At 35.3% G+C, this 12,262-nt stretch overlaps 6 protein-coding genes across 10 annotated transcripts; all 6 read right to left on the bottom strand.

Annotated features, from left to right (window-relative positions):
* Nucleotides 1-259: 259 nt before the first annotated feature.
* On the bottom strand, nt 260-1,015 carry LOC109581922 (uncharacterized). Its single transcript, XM_019996426.1, has 5 exons — nt 964-1,015; nt 885-892; nt 708-827; nt 486-659; nt 260-439 (listed from the first exon to the last, which is right to left on the bottom strand). The coding sequence occupies exons 1-5, from the start codon at nt 968-970 to the stop codon at nt 299-301; spliced, it is 450 nt and encodes a 149-aa protein (XP_019851985.1). The 5' UTR covers nt 971-1,015; the 3' UTR covers nt 260-298.
* Nucleotides 1,016-1,907: 892 nt separating this feature from the next.
* LOC109582885 (uncharacterized) lies at nt 1,908-2,794 on the bottom strand. Its single transcript, XM_019997930.1, has 5 exons — nt 2,730-2,794; nt 2,610-2,617; nt 2,434-2,559; nt 2,212-2,385; nt 1,908-2,168 (listed from the first exon to the last, which is right to left on the bottom strand). The coding sequence occupies exons 1-5, from the start codon at nt 2,734-2,736 to the stop codon at nt 2,025-2,027; spliced, it is 459 nt and encodes a 152-aa protein (XP_019853489.1). The 5' UTR covers nt 2,737-2,794; the 3' UTR covers nt 1,908-2,024.
* A 260-nt stretch (nt 2,795-3,054) lies between these two features.
* On the bottom strand, nt 3,055-6,602 carry LOC109582873 (cell death-inducing p53-target protein 1 homolog). 4 transcript variants are annotated; one of them, XM_019997916.1, is made up of 7 exons: nt 6,509-6,602; nt 6,363-6,370; nt 6,005-6,087; nt 5,477-5,484; nt 5,116-5,328; nt 4,885-5,058; nt 4,473-4,838 (listed from the first exon to the last, which is right to left on the bottom strand). In XM_019997916.1, exons 3-7 carry the CDS (start codon nt 6,009-6,011, stop codon nt 4,602-4,604), a joined length of 639 nt encoding a protein of 212 aa, XP_019853475.1. In that variant the 5' UTR covers nt 6,012-6,087; nt 6,363-6,370; nt 6,509-6,602; the 3' UTR covers nt 4,473-4,601. The 4 variants fall into 4 exon arrangements, with proteins under 4 accessions (XP_019853483.1, XP_019853480.1, XP_019853475.1 ...); XM_019997924.1 differs by lacking the exons at nt 4,473-4,838; nt 4,885-5,058; nt 5,116-5,328; ... (1 more) ...; nt 6,005-6,087; nt 6,363-6,370 and adding exons at nt 3,055-3,346; nt 3,391-3,561; nt 3,602-3,793; nt 4,181-4,188 and having other exon boundaries at nt 6,509-6,547; XM_019997921.1 differs by lacking the exons at nt 4,473-4,838; nt 4,885-5,058; nt 5,116-5,328; ... (2 more) ...; nt 6,363-6,370; nt 6,509-6,602 and adding exons at nt 3,055-3,346; nt 3,391-3,561; nt 3,602-3,793; nt 4,181-4,188; nt 4,322-4,425.
* An 87-nt stretch (nt 6,603-6,689) lies between these two features.
* On the bottom strand, nt 6,690-7,594 carry LOC109582888 (uncharacterized). Of its 2 annotated transcripts, XR_002185263.1 has the most exons (5): nt 7,420-7,594; nt 7,325-7,341; nt 7,191-7,277; nt 6,868-7,126; nt 6,690-6,811 (listed from the first exon to the last, which is right to left on the bottom strand). XR_002185263.1 is itself a non-coding variant. In XM_019997943.1 (2 exons), exons 1-2 carry the CDS (start codon nt 7,168-7,170, stop codon nt 6,728-6,730), a joined length of 387 nt encoding a protein of 128 aa, XP_019853502.1. In that variant the 5' UTR covers nt 7,171-7,183; the 3' UTR covers nt 6,690-6,727. The 2 variants fall into 2 exon arrangements, 1 of the variants encoding a protein (XP_019853502.1); XM_019997943.1 differs by lacking the exons at nt 7,191-7,277; nt 7,325-7,341; nt 7,420-7,594 and having other exon boundaries at nt 6,868-7,183.
* Nucleotides 7,595-7,879: 285 nt separating this feature from the next.
* Nucleotides 7,880-9,998, bottom strand: LOC109582866 (putative transmembrane protein DDB_G0267530). Its single transcript, XM_019997898.1, has 5 exons — nt 9,879-9,998; nt 9,017-9,048; nt 8,553-8,801; nt 8,294-8,467; nt 7,880-8,236 (listed from the first exon to the last, which is right to left on the bottom strand). The coding sequence occupies exons 1-5, from the start codon at nt 9,883-9,885 to the stop codon at nt 8,000-8,002; spliced, it is 699 nt and encodes a 232-aa protein (XP_019853457.1). The 5' UTR covers nt 9,886-9,998; the 3' UTR covers nt 7,880-7,999.
* Nucleotides 9,999-10,124: 126 nt separating this feature from the next.
* LOC109582870 (putative transmembrane protein DDB_G0267530) lies at nt 10,125-12,251 on the bottom strand. The gene is made up of 5 exons (XM_019997903.1): nt 12,163-12,251; nt 11,633-11,640; nt 10,768-11,028; nt 10,504-10,677; nt 10,125-10,447 (listed from the first exon to the last, which is right to left on the bottom strand). Exons 1-5 carry the CDS (start codon nt 12,167-12,169, stop codon nt 10,229-10,231), a joined length of 669 nt encoding a protein of 222 aa, XP_019853462.1. The 5' UTR covers nt 12,170-12,251; the 3' UTR covers nt 10,125-10,228.
* Nucleotides 12,252-12,262: the final 11 nt, after the last annotated feature.

The following is a 12,262-nucleotide window of genomic DNA, read 5'->3' as shown; positions in this document are numbered from 1 at the left end:
ATAAATAACTCTCAGACTGTTGCTGCTTCAAAAATTGTAGCCTTACTAAACCTCTCTCATGTTGTTGCTTTGCTGGACCTTAAAACTATGTCAGTAACAAAACTAAAATTATTCTCTAACAAAGTTCTACTTGTCAAAACAATGATAATAGAGTTAATATTGACTTTTTATTCAATTTTCATAGGCAGTCATTTTAATGAAATAAAAAATAAAATTACATTTGCTGTCCTTTTATAAGTGCACACACACAGACACACACACACACACAGACACACACACACACACATTGTAAGCTAAATCACTCCTCTACTGATCCAAGAATTACTATTGCTATAACGACTATAAAATAAGTCACAACAGCTGCAATATTTAAAATCAGTGAAATCGTTCCCTTTTTTTGAGCTCCGTTGAAATCACCTCGAGTAGCTGAATCACGAGCCTATTAGTAATTACATAAATATCAATAATAATTATTTTATTTTTACTGATAAAGAGATGAAAAAGGCTGGAAGGGTGCAGAATAATGTTGGCCAAAATCCACACATGACACAGAAAATAGTCATCAAGATAGATAGTGTGTAATAATAGTCACCAATGGGCTGATGCTGTACCACTTGGGTAGCACTTGGTGGCTGTGTAACAACTATGAAAGTTGGAGTCTATTAAATAATGGATGAATTTTATATGTAACAGTTAGATACACTTGCTGTTTGATGAGCTCCTTGTTCAAAATATGGTGGAGGCAGTTTTTCTTCCAGCATGGAAGGATATGGTTGTAATGGTGGGTATAAGTTCTGCTGCAAATATCCTTGTTGAGTTGCATTGCTCTATATAATACATGAAGTGATTCAATTACTGCTATGCATGTGTGAAAATATGCTTACCAATTTATCTTTCATGTTATCATATTGCAGGAGTGATACAGAATATATAATTGTTTTACAAAAAAACAAACATGCTTACCATTCATTTCTTTAGTCTGAAGTTTCACTCAGCCTAGAGACTGACTGATGAAGTATGATGTTAATGATGTTATGTTATATAGATTTTTAATAAACAATAACAATATGCATTTATTTAAACCCGACACACAGTACACACTACTACTGATAGTACTCAGTTTCAAGTATATAGCGTTGTTGATCTAATTAAGAGCATGCAAAGAATTAATTATAGTTCAAGGTATTGAGCAGAGTGTAATTTTAAAAGGTGCTAAAGCAGTAATAGAGCACTTTTGCTGGTAGAGCTCTACCTATAGTGAATGGGGGGGGATGAGACTAGTAAGTGTTATATATTCTTTTATTTATTATTTCATGCATCAACTTTCTAAGCACACATAAATACTAAACACAAATAAAAAAGAACAATTTAAAAATGATAAAAGTTTATTTAGCAGGAGCCTAATGACACTCAATATGCCATCAAAAAGGTGTACAGTGCTTCATCATTGGAGGGAGGATGGATTTGTGAGTGATTCTAGTGCTCATTAACATTTACGAGAGAGAGACAGCGAGAGTATTTTATTTTGTAATGAAAGGAGAGTTGATAGTTTTGTATTAAAAAAGAATTTAATGCTGTTTCCCCTAGTATATTTTGTTCGGAATTGCTACTCTACCTTTTAATTGATAATAAAGATAATTGTTAACTTAACAGTTTGTTACTAAAGTTATGAAAGAGGGCTGTTGTTTGTGTTTTTAATTATGTACCCCACATTAATGTGGACATGATGAAGTTGTACATGGCTCTTGTTTTTTGTTTATAATAACTCTCAGACTGTTGCTGCTTTAAAAAGTGTAACTTTACTAAACCTCTCTCATGTTGTTGCTTTGCTGGACCTTGAAACGATGTCAGTAACAAAACTAAAATTATATTTTAACAAAGTTCTACTTGTTCAAAACAATTATAATAGAGTTAATGCTAAGTTTGTATTAAATTTTCATTGGCACTCAGCTTAATGAAATAAAAAGAAATAAATTACATTGCTGTCCTTTTATAAGTTCACACACATGCGCTGGAGGTTATAATCACTGCGATATTACTGCAGCATAAATTACTATTGCTGTTATGAGTGCAAAATAAGTCACAACAGCTGCAATATTCAAAATTAGCGAAATAATTCCCTTGTTTTGTGCTCCCTTTTGATCACCTTGAGCAGCTGAATCACGAGCCTATTAACAATCATATAAATATCAAATATTTACTTATTCTTACTGATACAGAAAAAATAAGGGCTGCAATGGTGCAGAATAATAGTGGCCAGAATCCACACATCACACAAAGCATAGTCATCAAGATAGAGAGTGTGTAATAATAGTCACCAACGGGCTGATGCTGTACCACTTGGGTAGCACCTGGTGGCTGTGAAACAACTATGACAGTTGGAGCCTATTGGATAATGAATAACTTTTACATGCAATGGCTAGATACACTTACTGTTTGTTGAGCTCCTTGTCCTTGTTCAAGATACGGTGGAGGCTGTTTTTCTCCCATGGTGGCAGGATATGCTTGTAATGGTGGGTATAAGTTCTGCTGCAAATATCCTTGTTGAGTTGCATTGCTCTATAATACATGAAGTCATCAAATACTGCTATGTGGGAAAATATGCTTACCAATTTATCTTTATTGTTATTATAGTAGAAGTGATGAAGAATATGTAATTATTTATAAAAGAAACAAACATAAATTTTAATGTTATAGTAAAGCTACATGTACATTACTGACAAACTTACCATCCATTTCTTTAGTCTGAAGTCTCACTCAGTGTAGACTGACTGGTGAAGAATGATGTTATATAGATTTTCAATAAACAATAACAGTATACATTTTATCTAACCCAATAACAGGCAACACACACTACTACATGATAGTACTCAGTTTCAAGTATAGCGTCATTTGATTAAGAGCATGCAAAGAATTAATTGGCTCAAGGTACTAATTTTAAAAGGTGCTAAAGCAATAACAGATCACTTTCACTGGTAAAGCTTTACTTAGTGGTAGAGAATGGCTGGGATGAGACTAGGAAGTGTTATATATTTTTATTTATTATTTTGTGTATCAGCTTTCTAAACACACATAAATGCTAAATACAAATAAAAAACAACAATTTAACAACAATAGTAGTTTTAAGCATTAGCTCCAAGTTTCACTTGTAATAAGTGCAATAGTATGAAGAGTAATAATAGATACAATCAGAGTTCCTGGCATTAACAACAGCACGGGCTACTGATGCAACAATGATGATCAGTGCCACCACCCACCAGATACAAGCAACAATATTCAAAATAAGAGCAGCACGACCTTTAGACCTAGCCCCTACAAGATCACCACGGGTAGCAGCATCACGAGCCTGCAAGGAAAATGATAATAAAATATAACATTTATCACACTTACAGCTGAAGCCATAACGATGGCAGGTATGGTACAAAACAGAGAATACCAAGTACCACATATGCAGCAAATGACAGTCAACACAACAGAGAGGGTCAAGTAATAGTCTCCCGCAGGACGGACTACTGTAGTTGTAGCTGCTGTTGGTTGATTAACCACTATAACATTATTAGACTAAAGAAAAGTTAAAAATAAGTGAAATGACTATTCTTACAGTTTGTTGCTGTGGAGCAGCTTGCTGTGGTGCTGAATAAGGAGGAGGCACATAGCCAGGCTGTGGTGCATAACCTGATTGTGGAGGATATGCTGCAGGTTGTGGTGCATAGCCTGATTGAGGAGGCTGCTCTGGTGGGTAGCCAGGACCAGGTTGTGGAGGGTATGGTGAGTAGCCTTGCTGAGGATAACCCTATCATTAACAATGCATGTTTATTTTGCATGGGAAATGCATTCAACCGACAGCTTACACAAACACTATGCATAATCGACTATCTAAACATTGATAAAGCACTTTTAACTTTCCATTGTCATACTATATATATATATTAAGTGCTGTTTTAGTATGGAAATTTATAGTATAGTTGTGCATTGAAAATAGTTTAGTTTCCACATGTTAATTTATTGAATTGTTTTAGCTTTTGATCTTAATTTATAGTTTCAGTTTTGCTGAGTCAAATGCAATTCAACATGTACAAGTTCAGTATGACTTTGACAATCATCTTTCTACTTTAGTGTTAGAAATAATTCATGATTGGGGTTGTTTAAGATACTAAAATAGATTATTGGTAATTCTAACCTGTTTCTCTTTATTTCAGTTGTGTCATAATAAATAGATATATACATCATTTTCATACCATAATGAATTTAAAAGAAAAGAGGAGGGAAGAAGAGAGAAACAGCAAATCAAATGGAAGGTTTACTATCTTTATTGACCTACCGTCCATTGGATCTATTGAGCAGTAAAGTAAAGAAACTCTTTAAGGAAAGAGAGAAGATACAAAAGAATGCCTACGCAAAAAATAATTTGAACCGGATGTGACTGATTATCTAATAATTAAATTTTATAATCCATAGGTAATTAGCACATGTAACCTCGCCCATTCCCTGCGGGCTATAATTATTTTTATTAATAATTTTTTAAAGAAAAATATACTAAAAAGTCTAAAATAAGGGAACTGTGTATAAAGTGTCAAAAATACGTACTCAAAAGAATTTCTTCACTTAGAGCAATAATAGTAGCCATAATAATACGAATAGCGACAGTAGCTGCTACTGTAACTACTGCTGTAATAGGTTGGCGAGCTACTTGCACTTGCAGCAGACCCAGCAGCAGCTGCAATGATAATGATCAGTGCCAGTATCCACCAGACACAAGCAACAACATCCAAAATGAGAGCAATACGACCTTTAGTCTTAGCCTCTTCAAGATCACCACGGACAGAAGCATCACGAGCCTACAAGAAAAATTTTAAAAAATATAGCTATATTTATCATACTTACAGCCGTAGCCATAATAATGGCAGGTATGGTACAAAACAGAGAATACCAAGTACCACAGAAGCAACAAATGACAGTCAATACAATGGAGAGAGTCAAGTAATAGTCTCCGGTAGGGCGGACTACTGCAGTCACAGGTACTGTTGGTTGAGAATTGACCACAACAACATTATTGGACTAATAATAATAATAATAATAATAATAATAGTAATTATAATATAAAATAATGCTTACTGTTTGTTGCTGTGCCACAGGCACAGGCTGTGGCTGAGGAGGAGCGGGATTACCAAAATAAGGTGGAGGAGCACCTCCCTTATAAGGCTGCTGTGGAGGGTAGCCCTGCTGTGGTGGGTAACCCGGCTGTGGTGGGTACTGTTGAGGAGGGTACCCTTGATCAGCAGGTGGATAGGCAGGCTGTTGAGGAGGGTATTGGGGATAGGCTTCTTGCTATTTAAAAGAAAGAGTAGCTAAAATAATACTTGGGCATGTAACGTATGCCAAAAATAGTGAGGCGTAGAGTAAAAAGTATGGCTATTGTTAGGTTAAATATTGAACAACTGCCAATAGTAAAGCTATTGCCAACTGTAACACTTACCGGTTTATCTTCATGTTAATAGTGAATATGATCAAGGGTTGTACATAAATAAAGAAAAACAATACTTTGATACATTGTCATCATTTAAAAGTGAAACTGAATGAGATAAAATGATAAATTTACACCCAAAATTGGTATTGTCTTGTGACCCATCATAAAAGAACAGATAGAAAATTCTTTTTGTGATTTTATTTTTGCACTGAAATTGCACTTTGCATGAACACTGAGGCCATCATGATGGCATAGCTTAAATTTAATTTTTCAGTTTGCAAATTAGCATAAAGCTTTGAGTCTGTGATGACAAAATTTCTATACCTTTAAAATGACCCTTTTTGCTAGCTATTATAAAGTCTATGCATAATAAGCTCATATTCTAGCCAGATAGCTGCAGCCAGGCTGATTATTACATCAATATCACTACCAAAATAACCCCAATTTAGTTCAGTATATTCAGTGTGGTTGCACAATAACCTAATCAAGATTGTTTTCATGCAACTAGCAATACTTAGCAATTAAGATACAACATACCTTCCATTGTTAAGTATTTTAATAACTTTTCTTTCTTTCTTCTTCACGGAATGAGATGTCTCCTGCCGCAGGGCTTTGCAAAACTGCAGAATGAATTTGCCTGTCACATGATTCATAGTTTCAATATTCATAGGCAATTAATTTTATTAATGATAGATAATTAATTAATAATTAGTTTTGTTATTGAATTGTTTTAGCCTTTGATCTTAATTTATAATTTCAGTTTTACTGAATCAAATGCAATTCAGCACGTAAAAGTTCAGTATGACTGTGACAATCATTTTTTTACCTTAGTGTTAGAAATAATTCATGATTGGGGTTGTTTAAGATACTAAAACAGATTATTGGTAATTCTGACCTGTTTCCCTTTATTTTGTGGTCACAATGAATAAATATTAAATATGTATACACATCATTTTCATGCCATAGATTCAAAAGAAAAGAGGGGGGAAGAAGACAGAAACAGCAAATCAAATGAAAGGTTTACTATCTTTATTGACCTACCGTCCATTGGATCTATTGAGCAGTCAGTAAAGTGTAGAAACTCTTTGAAAAAAGAGAGCAGATAAGCTAGGCAACAGAAGACAGCAAAAATAATTTGAAACCGGATGTGACTATTTAATAATAATTAACTTTTATAATATAGAACAATAATAACTATCTACTCTTGCTAACAATTGTCACTCATAAAAATCAAAACAGTTAGCCAAAATTTCTTCAGCTCTATGAAATCCTGCAGCACTGAGCCAATGACATAGAAAAGTCAGCCTTTGGTTGCCCGGTATTAACCACTACAACATTGTTGTTCTGATAAAATAACAATAATACAAGTAATGATCAACAACAATGCAATACCAACTTACATTTTGTTGCTGAGGCTGTGGAGCATATCCCTGCTGTGGAGCATAACCAACAGGCTGAGGAGCAGGCTGGGGAGTGTAGCAAGGTGGTTGTGGAGCATATCCCTGCTGAGGAGTGTAACCAAACTGGCTAGATCTTGCAGGCTGTGGAGCATAGCCATGCAGTACCAGGCTGTGGAGCATAGCCAGTATTAGGAGCATAGCCAGTATTAGGAGCATAGCCAGTATTAGGAGCATAGCCAGTATTAGGCAATGGAGCATACTTAACCAGAAGAATAGGGTGAGGATACAGTTTAAGCAGGACATTAAACAACTGCATAACTCACATTTTGTTGTTGTGCTAGCTGTGGTGAGCATCTTGAGTAGCCTTGTTGTGCTGGGTATGGTGCATAAGTTGGCAATGGACTGTATCTCTATGAGGATGTAAAATTTTGTGGTCAAAAATGATTTCTATTCTAACCTGTCTAGGCTGTCTCTCTTAATATTGTGAGATTTAGAATATCAGCAGTCGTAAAGGAATGAATAAGATCAGTCCCAATATAATTGTTAACTTACGAGCCATGGTTCTGAATTTTCGTTAGATCTCCGAGTAGGGATGAGCCTACTGATTTGTCAGCATAATTTAGGAATAATAGGGGCTTCCTCATATGAGGCATAATGCTGGAATAATTGGATGGAAATAGGAATAATAGTGGAATGATGGGTGGAGTTGAGGTTAATGGTAATTGCAGAAGAATTTTTTTAATTTTGGCTAGTGCTTTTTGGAAGACCTATTTTTAAAATGCCACTGGAATGCAAAAATTGATTGCTTGAGAAATTATTGAGAATAAATGGAGAATAATAGGATAAAATGAAAAGAATAATGGGAGGAAATATTGAGAATTTCCAGAAAAAATAATAGGAAAATTTATGAAAGAAAAAGATGAAAATCAGTGCTAATATATCTTACAGTAACTTACGAGCCATGAATCATATGCAAATTAGTTACATTTACCGAGTTATAAACTTCACCCATTCCCTGCCCATTATGATCTAAATCTACTAAGCTAATCTAATTTTTTTATAAAAAATATATACTTAAAAGAAATTAATTGTTCATAAAGTGTCAAAAATACACACACACACAAGAATTTCTTCACTTAGAGCAATAATAGTAGCCATAATAAGACGAATAGTAACAGTACCTACTACTGTAACTACTGCTGTAATAGCTTGCCGAACTACTTGCATTTGCAGCAGACCCAGCAATGGATGCAATGATAATAACAAGAACAACTATCCACCAGACACAAGCAACAATATCCAAAATGAGAGCAACACGACCTTTAGACCTAGCCCCTTCAAGATCACCACGAGCTGCAGCATCACGAGCCTGCAAGGAAAATAATAATAAATATAGCTATACATAGCATAAATTTATCAAACTTACAGCTGTAGCCATAGCAATGGCAGGTATGGTACAAAACAGAGAATACCAAGTACCACAGAAGAGGCAAATGACAGTCAATACAATGGAGAGAGTCAAGTAATAGTCTCCTGCAGGACGCACTACTGTAGTGGTCACAGGTGTTGGTTGAGCAGTGACCACAACAACATTATTAGACTAACAAAAATAATAATAATAATAATAATAATAATAATAATAACCAATAATACTATTATTAATGATAAATAATAATAATACTTACTGTTTGTTGCTGTGCCACAGGCACAGGCTGTGGCTGAGGAGGAGCGGGATTACCAAAATAAGGTGGAGGAGCATCTCCCTTATAAGGCTGCTGTGGAGGGTAACCCTGTTGTGGAGGATAACCCTGTTGAGGTGGGTATCCCTGCTGTGGTGGATAACCCGGCTGTGGTGGGTACTGTTGAGGAGGGTACCCTTGATCAGCAGGTGGATAGCCAGGCTGTTGAGGAGGGTATTGGGGATAGGCTTCTTGCTATACAAGAGAAAGAGCAACATGTATGTATAATGCAATCCAATAAATAAAATTGCACTGTGCAAAACAATCAAATGCTATTCCAAAAAGAGCAAGGTGTAGAGGAAGAATCACAGCTATTGTTAGGTTAAATATGACAACTGCCAATAGTAAAGCGATTGTCAACTGTTACTACTGTGAATGTAGGAGTATGCACTAGACTATGTAACACTTACCATTTTATCTCCATGTTGATAATGAATGTGATCTAGGGTTGTACATAAAATTAAAAAAAGCAACACTCAATACAATGCCATCATTTTAAAGTGAAACTGAATGAGGCAATGATCATAAACTTGCACCCAGAATTTGTATTGTATAACTTTTGTGACCCAACATAAAAGAACAGATAGACAATTCCTTTTGTGATTTTATTTTTGCACTGAAATTGCACTTTGTATGAGCAGGCCATCATGATAGCATAGCTTAAATTTAATTTTTCAGTTTGCAAATTAGCGGCATAGATTTTGAGCCACTGACAAAAATTTTACCTTAAAAACGGTTTGATAGCTATTTTGCTAGTTATTACATAAAGTCTATGCATAATGAGCTCATATCCTAGCAAGAAATAGCTGCAGCCAGGCTGATCATTACATCAATATATATATGTATATATATATATATGTATGTATGTATATTATATAGTATACTAGTAGGTCGCATATACAAAATATAGGACCTGAGGTTTGTGTTCGAGGATGTGATATAGCCCAAGGGCCATAGGCCCAAGGGCTATATCACATCCTTGAACACAAACTAAAGGTCCTATATTCTGTATATGAGACCGATCTAGTATACTATATATGATATATTGCATAATGATGACAGCATTTCTGCATGGCAGGTCTATATACAAAATATAGAATCCACCACATCAAAGGAATGATGTCATCATTGTGCTCTATATATATATATTGATCACCGGCTGCCAAAAAACAACCCCAATTTAGTTCAGTATATTCAGTGTGGTTGCACATTAACCCAATCAAGATTGTTTTCATGCAACTAGCAATATTTAGCAATTAAGATACAACGTACCTTCCATTGGTAAGTATTTTAATAGCTTTTCTTTCTTTCTTTTTCACAGAACGAGATATCTCCTGCCGCAGGGCTTTGCAAAAAAATTGCAGACGGAATTTGTTCATCACGTGATTTGATAGTTTTATAAACAATTATTTTATTATTTAATTAAAAGTTATAATAGTAGAGTTATTAATCAGATTTATTATCATCTGATTGGCTGCCAGCTCCTCCATAACCTCACCCATTCCCTGCCCATTAATTATGATAGATCTATATAGCTACTATGCTAATCTAATTATTTTTACCAAAAATCATACTCAAAAGAAAGTAATTGTTCATAAAGTGTCAAAAAACAAAAAATTTCTTCACTTGTAGCAATAATAGTTGCCATAATACGAATTGTAACAGTACCTACTGCTGTAATAGGTTGCCGAACTACTTGCATTTGCAGACCCAGCAGCAGCTGCAATGATAATGATCAGTGCCAGTATCCACCAGACACAAGCAACAATATCCAAAATGAGAGCAACACGACCTTTAGACCTAGCCCCTTCAAGATCACCACGAGCTGCAGCATCACGAGCCTGCAAGGAAACTAATAATAAATACAGCTATATAAAGCATACAGTATCAAACTTACAGCTGTAGCCATAACAATGGCAGGTATGGTACAAAACAGAGAATACCAAGTACCACAGAAGAGGCAAATGACAGTCAATACAATGGAGAGAGTCAAGTAATAGTCTCCTGCAGGACGGACTACTGTAGTGGTCACAGGTGTTGGTTGAGTATTGACCACAACAACATTATTAGACTAACAATGATAATAATAATAATAATAATAATAATAATAATAATAATAATAATAATAATAATATTAACAATAAATAATAATAATACTTACTGTTTGTTGTTGTACCACAGGCACAGGCTGTTGCTGAGGAGGAGGAGCGGCAGCATTACCAAAATAAGGTGGAGGAGCTTCTCCCTTATAAGGCTGCTGTGGAGGGTAGCCCTGCTGAGGTGGATAACCCTGTTGAGGTGGGTATCCCTGCTGTGGTGGATAACCCGGCTGTGGTGGGTACTGCTGAGGAGGGTACCCTTGATCAGCAGGTGGATAGCCAGGCTGTTGAGGAGGGTATTGCTGTGGGGGATAAGCTTCTTGCTATATACAAACGAACCACAAATAATACTTAGGCATGCATAATATATGATGACAACCCAATAAAGCAAATTGCACATGCAAAACAATCCGCATGTGCTATTCTCAAAATAGCGGCTATTATGAGAGGTGTAGAGGAAAAGGCACAGTTATTGTTTTTTAAATATGACAACTGCCAACAATAGTAAAGTTATTGTTACTGCCAGGGCTGTTGAGAGTCTTGGTGGGGCCCAGGAAAAACTTTTGGCGTGCAAAGCGCACCAAAAATGTTATCTGCTTTAATTATATTCATAGTGGGTGTGGTCAAAATTAATTAATTTTATCTGCATGCATGACAACATGTATTTTGTATATTGAATGTGAACTAGCTAGAAAGTTAAATTTTGATAATATTATTGATTTTTTGAGACAAAAGGCCAGAAGGGCCCAACTTTTGTAATAATTTTTGTTTTCTTAAGTTCTTTAAAAAATTTTTTTGGGGCCCTTTAAACTGTGGGGCCCAGGGCATTTGCCCCTTTTGCTCGCCCCCCCCCTCTCAGTAGCCCTGGTTACTACCACTACTGTGAATGTAGGAGCATGCACTGTGACTAGACTATGTAACACTTACCAGTTTATCTTCATGTTGACAGTGAATGTGATCAAGGTTTGTATATAAAATTTAAAAAAGCAACACTCAATACAATGTCATCATTTTAAAGTGAAACTGAATTAGGTAAAATGATAAACTTGCACCAAAAATTTGTCATTGTATAACTTTTTGTGACCCAACATAAAAGAAAAGATATAAAATTCCTTTTTTGTGATTTTATTTTTGCACTGAAATTGCACTTTGCATCATCAGGCCATCACGATGGCATAGCTTAAATTTAATTTTTCAGTTTGCAAACTAGTGGCATAAATTTTTAACCACTGACAAAAATTTTTACCTTAAACATGGTTTGCTAGCTGTTATAAAGTCTATGTAATAAGCTTATATCCTAGCCAGATAACTGCAGGAAGGCTGATCATTGCATCCATTCAGTATCACTGCCAAAAAATAACCCCAATTTAGTTCAGTATTCAGTGTGGCTGCACAATAACCCAATCAAAATTGTTTTCATGCATCTAGGACTATTTAGCAATTAAGATACAACATACCTTCCATTGTTAAGTATTTTAATAGCTTTTCTTTCTTTCTTCTTCAACGAACGAGATGTCTCCTACCGCAGCTCCTCGTGCAGAATTCAATTATCACGTG

The sequence above is a fragment of the Amphimedon queenslandica genome, unplaced genomic scaffold (genome assembly GCF_000090795.2).
Source record: "Amphimedon queenslandica unplaced genomic scaffold, v1.1 AMPQUscaffold_13519, whole genome shotgun sequence".
NCBI classification, from domain to species: Eukaryota; Metazoa; Porifera; class Demospongiae; order Haplosclerida; family Niphatidae; genus Amphimedon; species Amphimedon queenslandica.
This window is presented reverse-complemented; position numbering and strand designations above follow the sequence as displayed.

Coding starts and splice junctions, on each gene's coding strand:
- LOC109582866 (XM_019997898.1), bottom strand. Junction 8,468..8,552: donor CTGTGGCACAGCAACAAACA/GTAAGTATTATT, acceptor TATTTTTGTTAG/TCTAATAATGTTGTTGTGGT. Junction 8,237..8,293: donor CCATTGCTATGGCTACAGCT/GTAAGTTTGATA, acceptor TTTTCCTTGCAG/GCTCGTGATGCTGCAGCTCG.
- LOC109582870 (XM_019997903.1), bottom strand. Junction 10,678..10,767: donor CTGTGGTACAACAACAAACA/GTAAGTATTATT, acceptor TATCATTGTTAG/TCTAATAATGTTGTTGTGGT. Junction 10,448..10,503: donor CCATTGTTATGGCTACAGCT/GTAAGTTTGATA, acceptor GTTTCCTTGCAG/GCTCGTGATGCTGCAGCTCG.
- LOC109582888 (XM_019997943.1), bottom strand. CDS start 7,170: ATGTCCTGCTTAAACTGTATCCTCACCCTATTCTTCTGGTTAAGTATG. Junction 6,812..6,867: donor CACAGCCTCAGCAACAAAAT/GTAAGTTGGTAT, acceptor TTATTTTATCAG/AACAACAATGTTGTAGTGGT.
- LOC109582885 (XM_019997930.1), bottom strand. Junction 2,386..2,433: donor GACAAGGAGCTCAACAAACA/GTAAGTGTATCT, acceptor ATTATCCAATAG/GCTCCAACTGTCATAGTTGT. Junction 2,169..2,211: donor CCCTTATTTTTTCTGTATCA/GTAAGAATAAGT, acceptor GATTGTTAATAG/GCTCGTGATTCAGCTGCTCA.
- LOC109581922 (XM_019996426.1), bottom strand. Junction 660..707: donor AACAAGGAGCTCATCAAACA/GCAAGTGTATCT, acceptor ATTATTTAATAG/ACTCCAACTTTCATAGTTGT. Junction 440..485: donor CCTTTTTCATCTCTTTATCA/GTAAAAATAAAA, acceptor AATTACTAATAG/GCTCGTGATTCAGCTACTCG.
- LOC109582873 (XM_019997916.1), bottom strand. Junction 5,059..5,115: donor CTGTGGCACAGCAACAAACA/GTAAGCATTATT, acceptor TATTATTATTAG/TCCAATAATGTTGTTGTGGT. Junction 4,839..4,884: donor CCATTATTATGGCTACGGCT/GTAAGTATGATA, acceptor TTTTTCTTGTAG/GCTCGTGATGCTTCTGTCCG.